Genomic DNA, 16,728 nt, shown 5'->3' with positions numbered 1-16,728 from the left:
AAAATAATTATCTATTTCTATAGGAAAAAATAGACAGTAAAAGTAAGTATGAGACACGTTACCTTCGTCAGCGAACGCACATGCGCATATGGTAGCCAATACGCAAATGACAAGAACAACTTTAACTCTCATGCTGTGCGTCAGATGTTCTTACAATCGATGCAAAATGTGTCTTTGGTCGACCTGGGCAAATAGCATAGACGCAGGGCAGTTGCGTGCCACTTATATAGCAAACGTCAGGTACAGATACTGTTATAACCGGAGATTAGGATTACTAGGATTAGATTACTAGCAAATTATAAGTGATTAAGACCGTCATTATCATATAACGAACCGAGCACAAATTATCGGAGCCGACTATAAATCATCTTCTACACACTGTGTCAATTTGCAGAAATACAAACTAGTAACAAGGGAAATAAAGCTGCAATCCCGGTCAGAGCACAAGGTGTAAAATTCCCCGAGCAAATGCAGGACTTACAAACGGATAAGGCGTTTACTAGCACTACCTGCAGATCTTTTAGCACTAACAACCATATTAACCACCTTACCCACAAATTAACCACCACTACCAGAGTGGGTGAATGTTAGTGCAAGGTATAGCTTTCTTGGTGCTAAATAATTGTACGGTGTGCTATTTTATGTAAGGTTAGGCTGCGATTTCATGTTTTGATTCATTCTGAAAGCGTATTTTATTTCTGGCACACAGCGCCTTCTGGAGATCAATCCAAGAACCAAGAGAAAGAGCTAAGCTAGCAGTCGTCAGGTGATAGTATAGAATCAGTAGTTCGCTGTTCACGTCTGGTTACACATGTTAACTTGTAACAATTGATGGGCATCGCAGGTTCAAACCCAATCAATGCAATACTGTGACTGATCAGGCCTTAAATGTTACACTTAATCTTATAAAGGTATAAAATCCGTGATTTTTCAGCCAAATCTTTTCGAAAAAAAATAGCAATTTTTTCCTACTCTGAAATCATTGCTTGGTTTGTCACTGCATTTGGGTCCTGCTGTTTTAGACGTTCAAATTCTATTCATTACCCAACATTCCCCGCCATATGAAGCTACTGAAAAACTAGAGTTGAGCAGTCTCTGCTTTGTGTTAAGAGAAATGTTTTTGGTTATTCCAGACCTTAGTTTCCTAAGCGTTAAGAAAAAGAGCAACTTTCTCGCTTTTTTTCTCACCCTGTCATCCATTTCTCGAAGTTTGGACATAGAGCTTGCAAAAGGGACTATATCATCGACATATCTCAGGTTTGACAAATTTATTCCTCCGACTTTGACATTTCTTTCGTAATCTTCAAGAGCGTTCCTCATAATGGACTCAGAGTTAAGGTTGAAGAGAGAGAGAGAGAGAGAGAGAGAGAGAGAGAGAGAGCAAAAAACATTAAACAGATACGAACCTCACCGACACTAAAACATCCAAAGACATAATTTCCGAGTAGCTTCATTTTCTATGCAATTCTCAATTTTTATTAGTACACGTTTCTGAAGTGCCATGTACTTCATGTCAATTACCTGTGGCAGGATATCAATTTTTGTTCGTCAATTTCCCCCAAACCAGGTCGTCCACTCATCAAACAGGTCGAGGAAAGCAACAATTATCTTGTCATTAGAAATAATACACCATATCCGTGAAACAGTATGCTCTAAGCTTGATTGTCCACGGGCAAACCAGTACGTTTAGAGGACAACTCTCCACACTATAATAGTGGCCAAAGATAAAATTGTGTATATATACGTAGATATTTTGATTTCAGCCAGCTCAATCCCAATTCACACATTGACTATATTGCTGATGGGAATGATTTGGTTTTGCTCCAATACGTGCATATAATAAGTTGTTATATCATTTGATATAACGTGTTTGATATCAATACAGTATGTACAGTACCGTGAGAAAATGTCTAATGTTTCCAGCATTCAGGTATGCGTAATGCCTAACGCGTGCCGCTGCCGTTTTAATATAGATGCACGCGGAGAGTAGATACATGTAGGGGTTATACTCTCTGACCACAGGGTGCGCTAGTTAATACACGTTGTATTGAACACAGTGTTATTTTGTATAGTATTTTAGGAGCCCTTTAAATCAGAGGGTAGGCAAGTTTCCTGCGTCCTTTAAAAGTCAGGGCATACACCCACTTCCAAATAAATAAATAAATAAATAAATAAATAAATAAATAATCGACATTTGAATTAGGCAGTGTTACACAAGCCAAAATCGCACTCAGACGCCTTGGATATTCCCTGGAAGTTTTCTTTACTCCCATAATCTAACCATTTTATCCCTTTTTAATAAAAAGGAAGTCGGTGTTTCCGGACAAACCTTGACGTTTTTCCAAGAGTCGGGATTAAAAGAAACCGAATACTCGTCAGAACTGTACAAAATGTGCAACCGCGTTAATAGGTCGCGCTCGGAAACATAGCCTATCACTTTTAACCATCACTGGCGAATTATACTCCTACACTATTCTGTACTGCAGTAAATTTTGAACGCTGACTGATAAGGAGAGAAGCCGTTATGCCATTAAGAGGCGGACTAATGCTCCTACGTAACTACTTGTTGGCAGGTATGATAGGTTTGTAATGAGCTCACCGCGTCTTGCAGCAAGTTCTTTGGCATGTGTACTAATGATTCTGATCCAAGTGCGCGTGTCAGCGTGGCAGAGGCTCTAATTTCGATATTCGTGTTGTTTTAAATATAGCCCTGCTGTGGCTTCATGGACGTCGTTTCTTTTCGAATGCCGTATCGCCTTTCAGTATCATCTACTTGTTTTGATCAAAATAACTACGAATATAACTCTCCTCTGCCTGTGCTAAGGAACCCAGAATTGTTGATATAAGGACACTATTGACCACTATCATACTCAAACTGTTTTTTCAATGAGTATTTTTTAAGTATTTCGTTTTTGTAGGCAAAACGCATACCAAGCACATGCATTGCATAGAAAGGCATGCTGACATTAATCACGATTATTTGATTCTTTTCAAAACGATAAATTAATCTGGGAATTACCGTAATGTATCTCCAGGCACAATTAACCCATCATAGAGTCTGTGAAAGATGACTATTAGCACCGCAATGCGTCCCCTGCCAGTCATTTGCTTGATACAGTAATGGTAACAGTCAGTCGAACACTTTTGGCTTTAGAAATGCTCAGTCAGTGTCAAAAAGAGGCTAGGTGGTGTAAAAAGAGAAATTGACATAAAGCTTTTAATGAGAATAATACCGTTGGATTTTACGATTTCACAATTCCTTCAGAAATGGGGAAAATCAAAAGGTTGAACGGAGAGTGTGTAGACACATAAACACGCACACATACACAAAAGGAATATGCCCTTTTTATTTCAATTTTGATTTAATATACTTATCCTTTCTTTAATACTCTGCAGAGAAATATAAGTAGGCAAATTCATTTAAAATATCCAAATGCTAGTATTCTCATAGTCTCGTATGTTATTGGCACCAATAACAATGTACATGGGTATTAAAGGATATCAGTTCATTGGAGTTAAACAGCCACAAAACTAAAATACTCGTCAAACAATAAGAAAATAAAATAAATATCGAAATAATATTTTGCTTGAAATGATAAAAAATTGGAAACTCTCCAACTTTAGTGCCGATATTTAGGACCCATCTGCCGTCAGTATAGAAAATAGACGAAAGATGTTACTAGTGGTCTGAATCTGCTTATCATAGTGTTTATTTCCTTGACCATTTACACCTTATATGAAAAAAAAAAAAAAACAGAAAAATAACATACAGAGCACAGAGGATGGCCGTTTGGCTAGTACAATATGCCAGTCGATTGGCAAAGAAACAAATGAATACAGAAGTCCATTTCTAACTAAAAAGATCATTTAAGTGGTAGACGTAATCTCTTCGTCGAGATCGTTGTTCTCGTTCTTTGATATAGAGTGATGAGACAGTCTGACGTTGGTTATGGACGAGAGATGGCGCTGATGTTTGTGCAAAGGTGATGATCCTCTTTGTGTCAACCTAGGTGAGAAAAAAATGGACATTGATAAAAAAAATAAATGCACTCAAATAATATTTTAAATTACAATTTAAAATTTAAAGCACTATTTTGTCTTCAGTTGAACAAAAGAGAGTAACGTGATCGTATGCATTGAAATGTAAAACGATGTAAAGATCCTTACTACTGCTATTTTAACTGTTTGATGGAACGGAAGTGTGCACAGACAGAACAGGATTTATCTTTTTTAAAAATATATACATAATATACACATATACAGGGTATTTGAGAATGTTTCTTATAATTGGTAGCTCTTTACTATCACCTATGAGTGTCGAAGTTGTGTATCATGGACGAATAAAACTATTTGTAAGGCCGTATGGAACATGAGAACATCATCCCCTAATGGCTTAAGGTTATCACAAGTGCAAATAACTCAGTCGTAACCATAGGGACGCACGTACACAAACGCTGACAGCTTGTTAATAGGTGTAAAACATGGCATGGATTTAAATATACTGCAGGTATATTGCGAAGATATATGTGATGGATTAGACGTGTTTCACCCATTCTCTAATTATTTTCCATACTTTCTCTTTCTCTTTTTCTCTTTATTTTATTTATCCAATGTAAGCATGCTCTATTCTTGTCATTAAACTCAGTGCATTAAAACGTTGGACTAAGTTGGTCGGGAGGTACATGTAACATTCCCTTTATACATTTCCATTCTTCTTTGTAATGTGCACCACTTAGGTCAGCTTGTTGCTAGCCTCTGAGTAAGCAGAAAATAAATACTCACTGGACTGAAATATCCCCCCAAGCAAACACATATCGTTATTATAACGTTACCGTAACTTTTTGCATCATCGTTATGGAAACGTTATAATAACGTTATGGTAACGTTATAGTAACGTTATACGTTTGCTGGGCTCTCGGAAAAATCACTCGAAATATTTCACGTAAAGTTTTCCAAAGTTCAGCTACCAGAAGAGACATCTGGTGAGTGTATGGATTACCTTTTATGCGTACTCTGGGTGGAACAAACCAAAGAGATCCTGGTTGGGTTTCATTCGTTTCCAAGGATGATTTTCCTCTGGATAATTAAACCTTTTCCAAAGATACCTAAACCTCTCATCCTCCCTTTGTGTGTCGTCTGTGTCAAAAAACGAACGCTTTGTTTTGACTGAAATAAAAAAGAAGACGAAAAGGCAAAATATAAATTTTATTTTATCTACCAGAGATCATTTAAGCCATTTTACGGAATTGGCTAGGGTTTTTTCTAACAATTTGCTATTTACTACAAGGATCACTTGAAAAGCAAATAGTTTGCACCATGAAACAAAATTGCTTATTGATGTTTCCAGAACCTGGACTAAAAATCGGTGTTCTAATTGTGAAAAAGAATGTTTAAGTAAATATACTAAGTATATTACTGACTATTAGTAGACGACGACTGGGAGAAGTAGATTTCCCTGGAGAAAACGAGAACTCAAAAAGGGATTACAAAACTCTCAAAATCTGTCAAAGCACACCAACAATCTAATTTTAAACAATTGCATTTCATCTATGGCTGTCCTGTCCTAGTTTATTGCCATAATTATCGTCTGTAAAACAACAAAAAGATACAAGATATGGAGACAAAGACAGACATAGAAGGAACAATCAATGTTCTTAGAAGACAGACGCTTGACCAGGCAGTATGGCAAATTGAAAATGCCAAGAAATCGGTCAAGTGAAAGTTGACTATCTCTATCATTTCCTCAGCTACCCAGACATCCTATCAGTGCGATTGCTTTGGCCGGCTTAGATACTTGGCACGCCGTGTTTTCATTTCAACATTGTAAATCGTCGAGTTTTCACTCTCTCTCTCTCTCTCTCTCTCTCTCTCTCTCTCTCTTTCTCACACGCATATACGCTCTCTCTCTCTCTCTCTCTCTCTCTCTCTCTCTCTCTCTCTCACACACACACACACACACACAATAACAACAAAGCTAAGATATCAGCCGGATATATCAATACTGTACACTATACGAAGTGACCGATGTAATAAATAAATGAAAAGTAATGTTTGCACAGTATATAATATGACAGGCGATTTCTTGTTTATTTTCACAATTCGCTTTTCTTTTTTCTTTGGACTTTAATAACATCTTGTCCAGTAATTCGTGTGCCTTTCTTAAATATGCCTTCTTCCAATTCTGATCTTAACTCTAAAAGATATTAAACATATGGTGGCATATTTGTGCAATCAAAGTAACCTCACTCGACGTCTTGGGTTTGAAAGCGGAACAATTTGACGGATTAAGAAATATTTGAAATTTTATATATTACTCTTTATAAAATCTCAATAAGGTATGCATCACCATCATTATTATTAAGCCATTATTATTATTATTATTATTATTATTATTATTATTATTATTATGTCTAGTGCGTGTGTTCTTCTTGTGTCAAGGAGAAGATTACTTAACACCTTGTCTATTTTTTTTTACTTCTCTGCATAACAGCGAAGATATCTGTAATGCGTTTCTATGAGTGTGAATACGACTTCCCCAGTCGCTCACGGACACATTGGCGCTATTGGCACTTTTCAAATGGTCGCGTTTACATGGAGAAACCAGCGTTCCCTTCGAACCGGATTGGCAGCCAAGATTGTCGTTTACTCAACACATTTTTAGTAAAACTTCATTTTCTACAAGATGAAGACATTCACTGAAACACAATCATGAAGACGAATTAATTGCCTTAAATTAGAGATGGAATTGACTCAAAACCGACTCCAGCCATTTTTTCACTTGCAGAAACTGTTGGTAAGCGGACCGAAAGACGATGGAAATTGCATTGCTCACTATCCTACCAAACGAATATGTCATGGCCGATAGTATGCACGATGGTTACGGTCCTTCGTGACGATATAAAATACCACCAAGTCAGGGATGGAAAAGGAATCTACTCCAGTCTCCGGCGACATACGATTGTTACTGGTCTCAGCAGCAAAATATAAACCGAACGTTTAAATCTTTAAAAGAGCAATCCCGATACATCTTTTGTGTTGAGAACTGAAACCAGTTTGGTCATCCGAATCGAATAACTGTATATTTGCATTTTTGTAAGAAATGGCTCTTGTTTGATTAGGCGTAACAGCATTACTATTGTCTCACAAATGACATCCAAATTGACCAACGTTAGAGAGACTTGATTAATATCCCCTTAATATCCCTTTTTATTACTTCACAGAAACAACAAAAGTATCGCCGGTTTTTCAGGTTTTGTACTTTGTTTTTGTTTCAGTGTTTACCAAGTTAATAAAGTATCTGTACCCAATAGACAGCTCAGTCACCCACATAACACACGCTCTCAGATATCAATTTAAATCAACCAAAAAGACACAAGGTAGGTATCACGTAAACCATCAAGCGCCTGGTTAACTTACATAACGCGAGCCTATGTTACCTTGAACTCTGATGTAAACAACAAGAGAAGATTCCACTGTAATTTAAATATGGTTAAAACTGATCGTTCTGAGATTTTTTTTTTTATAAATTAGTCTTTTTTAATTTTAAAGTTCCCTTAGCCTATTTAGGTGATTTAGAAACGATTAAGTTTTGATATATTAACTCTTACCCAAATTAAAGTTCCATTAGTCAAAACTGAACGTTCTGAAAACTTTTTTATTAACAAATTATTTTAATTTCAAGTACTCTTAGGGGGTTCATTAAGAATAGTTTTACTTATAAGATCATGTAAGTCCATTTAGTTCAATTCTCTTTTAGCATTGTTTATCGTTAACATCGGGTTGCAATTTTCCCGCATCAACTGTTATCATGATAAATAAGACAGTTATGACAATGCGCGCTCTGACGTCTGGCGAGCAGCTAATCACTTTGAACTACATGTCGCACGTGATAATTAATAGAAACTGGGTTGAATTTACGCAATCTATGTGGGTTTCGCGTCATTATAATACGTAAATTATAAGTGGCATTCATGCGGATAAATCCACGTGGAATCTACGTAGGTATATGCAAAAGGTTTTTTACGCCTACATCCAAACTCTATACCCTAACATATTGTGCTTCACACATTCAAAAATTTAAATGGTGTTTTATCCAAAGTAACTATTTTTGGTGGTGTTGGTGGCGGTGGTAGTGGTGGTGGTGGGGGGGGGGGGGGGGGTTGTTGATAAAAGTAAAAAAGAAAAAAAAACTAGCTAGTTCGCACGATGCCCCCTTGTTAACCTTTAACCTTTACAGCCAATATTTTTTATCACTGCAGAAAGACCATCATGTAAATTTTTTAAACACAGAAATATAAAAAATAATAAACCCGTGAGTCCAGCTTACGCACACTTACACACTCTCTCAGTATGAATATACATCAGTATATAATGTAATCAAACAAATAAATGAATACATAGATACAAATGCACTCTCTGATACACAATTCTAATGTTTTCATTTATTTGGGTTCCTTTGTAAATGTCTCCCTTAAACGGAGGCTTAAGTTTTGAATCTTAGACAGTTTAACGGCCAAATATACGCCATTTTTGGTTCATGTAATTACCAGCGTGATATTTGGATTACGCCATTGGCACATTTATCTTAGTATAGCTGATGAAGCCAGATGAACTGGTCATGTCGAAGAATAATGTTCTTATAAAATCTGTGGTGTGCATATTAGTTAAGGTTTAATAGGCCCACAGCAAGCATAAATACATGTGTACAACGTTCTCATAAACTGTAGAATTTCTAATCGCTTTCCCTCTTTAAAAAAATGCAAAATTATGTGACATTGTTTCGCTTCTTCAGCTAATCTGCAAATCACAGAGACTGCTAGCTTGAAACAAGCAGGAAATTAGAACTCAATTCTAAATACCTAATTGGCAATATATTACAGTTTTCGAAACTTTTGGTTAACAAGAACTCAGTTTCAGGTATTTGTTTCTTTTTCAATCTCCTTCTCTCTATTTCCCTTAAAGTAAGGGTAAACCAAAACAATGAAAAAAAGGAAAATATTTTAATATTTTGGCAGATTCGGTCTATCTCTTGCGACACTGCAAGACTGTATGCATCCAAAGTTGTCATACCGTTCAAATACTACATTTGACAATAGCTAATTCGTTATTATAGTATATATATATGTCAAGCATAAAATTTGATTAAATAATAACAATAAAAAACTACTTACGTGCAGGTAAACTGTGGCAGTTTTCAACAAAAAGCGCGACAAGAAGGCCGCAGACGATCAAAATCACAGCTACGGACAACCGACTCATCTTTCCTGAGAGACGTCTCAATAACAGGTCGTCTGCTTCAATAGACAGGTGTTTCTTTGAGTGTCTAAATCCGTGTCGACGTTTACTTATATGCTCATTTCTGGCGTCTCTTCGCTTGAATCGTTTGCCATAGCGCTATCAGTAACACGAGCAGCGTCTTCTTGTAACGACCAATCAAAACGCACCAATTGATCAACTGCGCGTCGTGGCTATCTTACGTGTGGGTCGTGTGTCAGAATACGCAGAACCTCCACTATTGATTAATGGCAGGTCTCGGCACCATCTCCTACTTTAGCTTTTGGCAATTAAAAAAGAAAACATTCCCCGATGAGCATCTCTTCTCTGTAACAAGGACATTTTTGTCTTCCCCGCCAACCATTGCAGGTCTCGGGGGTAAAATGAACGGATAATTTGACCGTTAACGTCTGCTAATGAAAGTACATAATTTGCAATCGTTTTGTGGCAATGGTTCACTAACACGCTAGAGACCCGCACGACCATTAGACCTTTCGTGCGGTATTTTGACGTGTTGTCATATTGATTAAATTCCTCACCGATTTCGACTTCGCGTTCTGCTTCTAACTCTTGTGGATCTGCACATTCTCTGTAGGATCCAGGGTTTTGTTGGGGAGGGGTGAGGAAGGGGTGAGAGGGGTGGAGGGGGCAGGGGTGAGAGGGGTGGTGGTCAAGGGTGTGCAAGGATAAGTGACTAAAATTGTTCATGGGGAAAATTATTAAAATGTAATACGTCAGCAAACAGAAACTGAAAATTGCTTGAGTTTTTCTCTTTTTATTTATTTATTTATTTATTTATTTTGTAAATTTACTGACCTATTTACTCATTTGTCTATTTGCCGATCTCCGGAGCTAAGCAAAGACGTAAAAAATCATTGATAGGCAGTATAGGCATTGATCTATACAATAACAAAAGTAGAGATGATTACTACAGAGATCAACACGCTTCTTAAGGACGTTCAGTTTTTCCTAGAGGTGAGCAACAGGATAAAAAACTTCAAATTGACGAGAATTTTTCTCTGCAATACGTAAGGCACAAAGTTGAAAATTTCCTTAATTTTGTTTCTCTTTGCACTTTACACTTTCTTTAAAAAATTGAATTCTGAAGTGAGAGATATGACAGACCAATGTTGGAGAAGAATACGTAGTCAGCTATCTCTACCCCCCCCCCCCCCCCCCCCCCCGGGTTCAATGACGTAGTACCGAACGCTCCGGACTTACATATGGTAGACCTTATATTGATTTATACAATAACACCTTAAGAGTGAGAAACTCGCGATCTTAAGGCGGTGGGTTCACGTCACCCGCTGTATTGACATAAACAGACCATTGTGACGTGTGTCTACATTTTCATTATGAACAATACATGTCCAAAGGAGAACTCCTCCCAGCTGTGAAATTGTACACGTAACCAGTGTTAACGTTTTCAGTTTTCTACTGAAATAGCCAAAAAAGGCATGTTGATGTTATTTTATCAAGCTGAACTCTATGGGGAGACCACAGACGAAGAGAGAGAGAGAGAGAGAGAGAATTCATTTTCTTGATAATCCAAGATAAACATGAAGATTTTGTTGCATAGCCTATGCCATCCATTTCAAACCTCAGACAACTTAATGTTAATGTCTAGTCTTATAAACCTCCAATGTTGCTAGTTTTAAAAAATCCCAGTTTTTCTTTCTTTCTTTCTTTCTTTCTTTCTTTGAGTTTGAAGGGCAGCACAATAAAACAAAACTACTGGCTAATATAATTCATGAATATAATGAGTCCGTTCAAACGAAAGCCACATTTACAACTTAAATCGTTTTCGTTAACCATGATCGACTTAAAGGGCGCTTTCTGCGTTATGCCCCGAACATCTGTTACGACCCGTACATAACTTTCCCCGGTGAAAGGTGTGCTGTCTTTACCGCCATATGTCACCTTCTGACAAAGAAATTAGTCCACAGAATCTCGAGAAAATTACTTTTAGATTTCTTGTTGATTAAAGCAGTGGTCTATCGCCCGATATAGTCGACTATCAAAAATACATTATATTTGTTGCGGTTGATTTACACTCTGTTCGGTGTTATCATCACGGTGTACGGCAGACAAGGGCGTTGTTCTCCCAAGGTGACAAGGTGAAGGAAGTCGAGAAAATTCAGTGGCACCTAATAACACATTTTGAATTTTGTAATTTCATTATTATCAGAGGTGTAGTCCAGGTTTTTTCTCACGTGGAGACAAGCCTGTCTATATCAGGAAAATTGGTTACCCATTTGAGCACCCAAATTATTTTTGTGTTTGTTGCGGAAAACTATGGGAAGGTCTAATACAGTTTTGCTGTTTATTGGCTTACTAGCGTACTGCGTGACCTCAGGTAAGTGATATATATTTATTTTTCCCACCCTAATGTCTCTTGTGATTTGAGGTTCAACGTACTTAGTACTTGGTACTTGTTTTCATTTTTATTTTATCTCACTTAGGGACTATTTGATGCTTAAATCTGATCGATGTTTATATTTGACAATATGCCAATAGATTTACGATTATTATTTTTTTTTTTACTTTTAATGGTAATATTATTATATGAGGATCTAATTGACGTGAATAAAATTTAATTATCTGGTAATATAATGTACTAAAACCATCAGGCTCCAATGAAAATTCAAGTCCATTCAAATCAAGTATAACCATATAAAGATGAGTAGAGCTCAGGGCTGCGTTCACAACCCTAGTTAAACCGCGGGCTAATAGATCCGCAGATCAAATATGACCGACCCACTTGAAAGCTTACCGCGTAAGCACCGCGGGGAATCTATTCAGTGTCTATTAGGAGATTATGAGACAAGCTTTCAAGTGAGATGCCATATTAGATGCTCGGATCTGTTAGCCCGCGGATCAACTTGTTCTGGATGCGCCCTTGGAGCCGCCATGTAAAATGGCCGACACGCTCAGAAACTGTGTGTGTAATTAAGTCCAGACATACAGTATTTTCCTCCTGTATTTTTTCTCTAAATTTCGATTTGCTCTCTGGTTGGTAGTGTCAAGTTCCGACTGCTCGGAGGAAGACGTCTTGAAATTCCGGGAATGCATGGTGGATATCTTACCGCAGACCACGGAAGGGGATTTCCCGATCTTTGCCAACGCCAACAGAACCATCGCCACCAACATTTGTGGGTACGATTGTTTTGGATCTTTTCCTGTACTTTTACCAAAGGCCCATTATCGATTCATCTTAATATTAGGGTGGTATTGAGAATAAAGTTCAGTCCCGCAGCCAGGGGGGCAGGGGGGGGGGGGGGGCAGCAAACTGGGCCCTTTTCGCCGGGAAAAGGTCTGCTCCTGCTAGGAATTGATGATGTGTCAGGCCCAAAGCCAGCAGTTTCAAAAGGTTGGGGATCTTTTCTTCTGAAAAATTGGACCTTTAACCCTGAAAACTCGTGTGCCTAGATCAATTTTACCCAAAGTGGACCTTTCCCAGCAAAAAGGGTGGCTCATTCGAGTCCCTGAACCTCTCTTGGTTATGGACAATCCGTCTGCGTTATTTCACCGCGTGAATTAAGAACGTCTTTTTCATCTTTCAGCTCGTACTTTGCCAAGTTTCAGTGCATTGAGCGGGTGACCCACTCGTGTAACGAGGTAGCGGACGCAGTGAAAAGCCTGGGTATTAATATTAAGAATCTGAAGCATGCTGTTGGCTCCATCTGTGGGGATATTGAAAGTAGGTATAGTTTTGTATGGTTATACATGTACATGTAGGACAGAGAAGTACTGATGATATATTAGGGGCAGAGCACACACAAGGATAGTTGATTAGAAATTGTTCCCGGTGACAATTATTTAACTGCAGTGCTTAGGGCATAGGGTTTGAAAATTGCTTGATTTTCTCTCTTTTTCTTACATTTTTTCTTTTTTCTTTCAAATTCTTTGCAAAAATAATCACTTACACATTAGTAAGACTGCCCATTGGTCACTTGTAGACCTTCAAAAAACGTCTAAGTTAAAACCGATGTCAACAGTGAGCGATGGCAATATAGAATTTATATGATCAATGCTGCTAAATATACACATATATACTTGTCACATACTTGTCATATTCGTCAGAAGCACAGATTGTGGATATACATAACAGACCAGTGACACCTGCAGCTGTGATCTCCAATTATTACAGAGCATCATTGGGTCGAATTTGCATTGAAGTTATGGCGGCTCATCTTAGGCCATGTTCTCTAATGCAACTGCGTGTATGCGATTAACTCAACATAAAGAAGAAAGCTGTTTTGTCGCTCCTTCACGATCAGCATTGATTAAGTGAGAGAACTAATCACTTTGTTGTCCGTCGTGTTTATGATTACTTCACCGTGGGAACAGATCTTGTCGCTTTTTTCCCTTGGGTGCTTATATATCTATCATTAGACCAGGCAAACTCGATAATTGGTTATTGACAGGCAATTTTTTGTAAACATGGTCTGTAAAAGAATCTATTTATTTATTTATTTACATGTATTTTTATTTATAATCGCACACTGCCATACATTTAAGCAGCACATCAACTCAGTGTCTATGGAGAATTGTCAAATTCACACCATTGGCCATTTCAGAGCATTTAATAGTCACTGAGGTCAAAAGAATATTTCTGCCTTTAATAAAAGTTCAAAACACCCTCCTGCTCGAGACTTTGTTTTCGTTTGAAAAAAAGAAAAAAAAACTGATTCCCGGTTTTTGCATGCTTGGATATATTATGTTATTATGCCCCAGTTGCATGTAAGATACGATGGTTTCCTTAGTCATCAGTGTTTCGGGCCTTATGTGATATTTACCTCGGCCATGGAGGCTATGTTGTCCCATCCGTTTGTCTGTTGGCTTGTCCGTTCGTCACCAGCCTGACTCTAAAATTTATGGATGGCTTTTGATGAAATTTTCGGGTTATTAGAAATAGGTTAACTTAAAAGTGAATAGATTTATATGATGATCAGTGAATTAATTAATGGTTTATCATTAATCATATATTTAATTGTCTTAGCGGAGGTTTTCGCTCTCTGATTTTTTCTCAGGTTGACCATTAATTGTTGCTCATATTGTTTTTCCAGCCTTTAAAAGTGGCATTCCTTGTTACAATACAGCCAAGAAGGAGATGCACGACTGCCGGAAGAAGTCTTCCCAGGCGGCCCAGAAACCGTCCAAGACAAAAATGTCGCAGAATGATGCCAAAAATCATATTTGCAGGTCAGAGCCACTGTATATATATATATATATATATATATATATATATATATATATATATATATATATATATATATATATATATCTTAATTTTGTCAACAGTATTAATTAATTAATTCCCAACGTTACATGTCATGGTTACATGCGGACATCTTACCCAATCAAAAACAGTGTTACAGTACTGTCATGAAAATCCTAGTCATCTTTATTTATTTATTTATTCGTTTATTTATTTATTTAATTATTCGTTTGTTTATTTATTTTTTGTGTGTAAAACTGGGACCAGCTGGTGATTAAAGGAAACGTGCTAAAGCTAAAATTAGCGATATAAAGGCGTAACACTCATTGCCTACCATTCACCACATTCCAGGGTCTCCTACCAGGCGATACAGTGTATGCGGGGCGTCTTGATGAGGCACTGTTACTTGGAGGAGCAAGCCGACGCCATCTATCGGTACGAACTGATAATGTTGCCAGAGTCCTGCAAACGGCACCTGAAGATCGATGTGGACGCGCTGTATGGGCAACAGACTAAAAAAGCTTCCTCGGCGGCCTCTTACCACCGTGGACTGAGACCATTCTTCTGCCTGATACTATTTCTACAGATCTGGCGTTGATGACATTTTAATGTTATAGGCCTATAAAAGATGCAGATAACCTAAATAAACATGATCGAGATCCATTAAAAATTGCCGGAAAACCCGCTTGGCATCATTGTCCTAAAATTGGCTTCAACCAGTCCATTTCCGCTTGGACTGAAAACATTCTATTAAAAAAAATAAATAACGGTCTTTGATATGCGTTGGAATTCCTTTCATTTAATTGTCTTTTCTTGTATGTAGGCCTACATGTATTATCTTCTTTTTGGGAGTGGGGGAGGGGATTTACAGTATAACTGTGGTTATTAATTTTGGATTTCATGATAAGGAGATATTCTGCATTTCAGGTTTGTTGTAATTGAACTTCACGACAATGTTCAGTGCGTCTAAAGCCGACGGTTTGCTATGTAGGCTATTCGGAATCGATGAAATTGTGAAGACTTTATCATTAGATTCCAGGTGTAATATCTAGTATGGTCAGATGCTTAATTTGCTGAACCTTTATATAAAAATGTGTATGAGAAAATATGCTTGGGTGTTCTGCATTGTTAAAACAGCTGGTGTGTTTTGAGCGTCATATGACGTCAAATGACGTTAAGGTCATATGACGTTAAGGTCAGAGGAAATGAAAAGGGCTTCACAAAGTGCACGTGTCCTTGTAGATTTTCCCATAAAATAGGGAAAGGGATTTTTTTGCATTATTACTAATTGAGATACAACCCCTTTCCCCGTCACGCATTTTTCCCTTTTAAAATTCCAACTTCGCGTTGAATGCAACTTGCCCCCGTTACCACTTGATCAGCCTTCCCCTGCTGGTGCAGATACCACCCCACCAAACCTGAAATAAATGAACAAAACCCGTACAGCTAACGAACTTGTCACTTACTTTGCCTGACATATTACACTATTGTCACCGTTTACCGTTTAATAGATGCTGTCCGAAGGGTGATAAAAAACTTTTTCCTTGCCACCCCCGACCCTTATCAAAATCATGAATCGTTAGAGGATGAATAACGTTTGCCAATTGTTCATATTACCGAAATTTGCGGTTCCCTTCCAGAGCATGCAAGCTCCATCTACAAATCTCGTCGTCGTGAACATTTATCGGAATAGTGGATATGCGTTAAAAATAGTGACCGGTGTTGTAGCTAAAACTATCCTGACCCCCCCCCCACACACACACACACCTTCTATTTCTGAAAATCCTATGGTCCCCTCTTGAAATAAGAATTTTGACTAGTTGAATCATAGTTCTAAATCGTACCAAATGGCACCTTTCGCTCTCTAAAATACCACAATTTTGGGAGATTGGGGGGGGGGGGGGGGGGGGGGGGGGGGGGCAGAGGGTCGGCTTCGCATCCACGGACCCCCCTTCAAATAATCCTGGATCCGCCCCTGCGTACCCTATGACATCAGGGGCTTGTAAATAAGTATGTGAGATATAATTTTGTAACAGACTACTGGCGGACCCTGTGGTCAGAGTATAAGTGTGACGTGAATCAATCATAGCGTGACTTGAGCGCGCAGGCACACTTTGTACAAAATGGCCCCATTCAGAATAGGGGACTAACTAGTCCGAGTGTGAAATATGGCGACCCACTACAAAGTTTGCACTCTACTCTGCTAATAGACACTGAATAGATATCACTTGGGG

The 16,728-nt window shown here is 38.0% G+C and overlaps 1 protein-coding gene and 1 long non-coding RNA gene across 2 annotated transcripts; one reads left to right on the top strand and one right to left on the bottom strand.

Annotated features, from left to right (window-relative positions):
* Window positions 1–67: 67 nt before the first annotated feature.
* On the bottom strand, window positions 68–9,644 carry LOC106181278 (uncharacterized). The gene is made up of 4 exons (XR_015335689.1): window positions 9,171–9,644; window positions 5,000–5,166; window positions 3,020–4,006; window positions 68–183 (listed from the first exon to the last, which is right to left on the bottom strand). It is a non-coding gene; the product is annotated as an uncharacterized LOC106181278 (long non-coding RNA).
* Window positions 9,645–12,297: 2,653 nt separating this feature from the next.
* LOC147760348 (uncharacterized) lies at window positions 12,298–15,442 on the top strand. The gene is made up of 4 exons (XM_086994758.1): window positions 12,298–12,429; window positions 12,837–12,973; window positions 14,343–14,478; window positions 14,846–15,442. The coding sequence occupies exons 1-4, from the start codon at window positions 12,344–12,346 to the stop codon at window positions 15,090–15,092; spliced, it is 606 nt and encodes a 201-aa protein (XP_086850884.1). The 5' UTR covers window positions 12,298–12,343; the 3' UTR covers window positions 15,093–15,442.
* The last annotated feature ends 1,286 nt before the right edge of the window (window positions 15,443–16,728 follow it).

This window comes from Lingula anatina, chromosome 8, assembly GCF_051362555.1.
Source record: "Lingula anatina isolate TDL-2025a chromosome 8, LinAna3.0, whole genome shotgun sequence".
Classification (NCBI taxonomy): Eukaryota; Metazoa; Brachiopoda; class Lingulata; order Lingulida; family Lingulidae; genus Lingula; species Lingula anatina.
Note: the sequence above shows the minus strand (reverse complement) of the source record. Positions and strands in the feature narration are given on the sequence as shown.

Coding starts and splice junctions, on each gene's coding strand:
- LOC147760348 (XM_086994758.1), top strand. CDS start 12,344: ATGGTGGATATCTTACCGCAGACCACGGAAGGGGATTTCCCGATCTTT. Junction 12,430..12,836: donor ATCGCCACCAACATTTGTGG/GTACGATTGTTT, acceptor TTCATCTTTCAG/CTCGTACTTTGCCAAGTTTC. Junction 12,974..14,342: donor CATCTGTGGGGATATTGAAA/GTAGGTATAGTT, acceptor TTGTTTTTCCAG/CCTTTAAAAGTGGCATTCCT.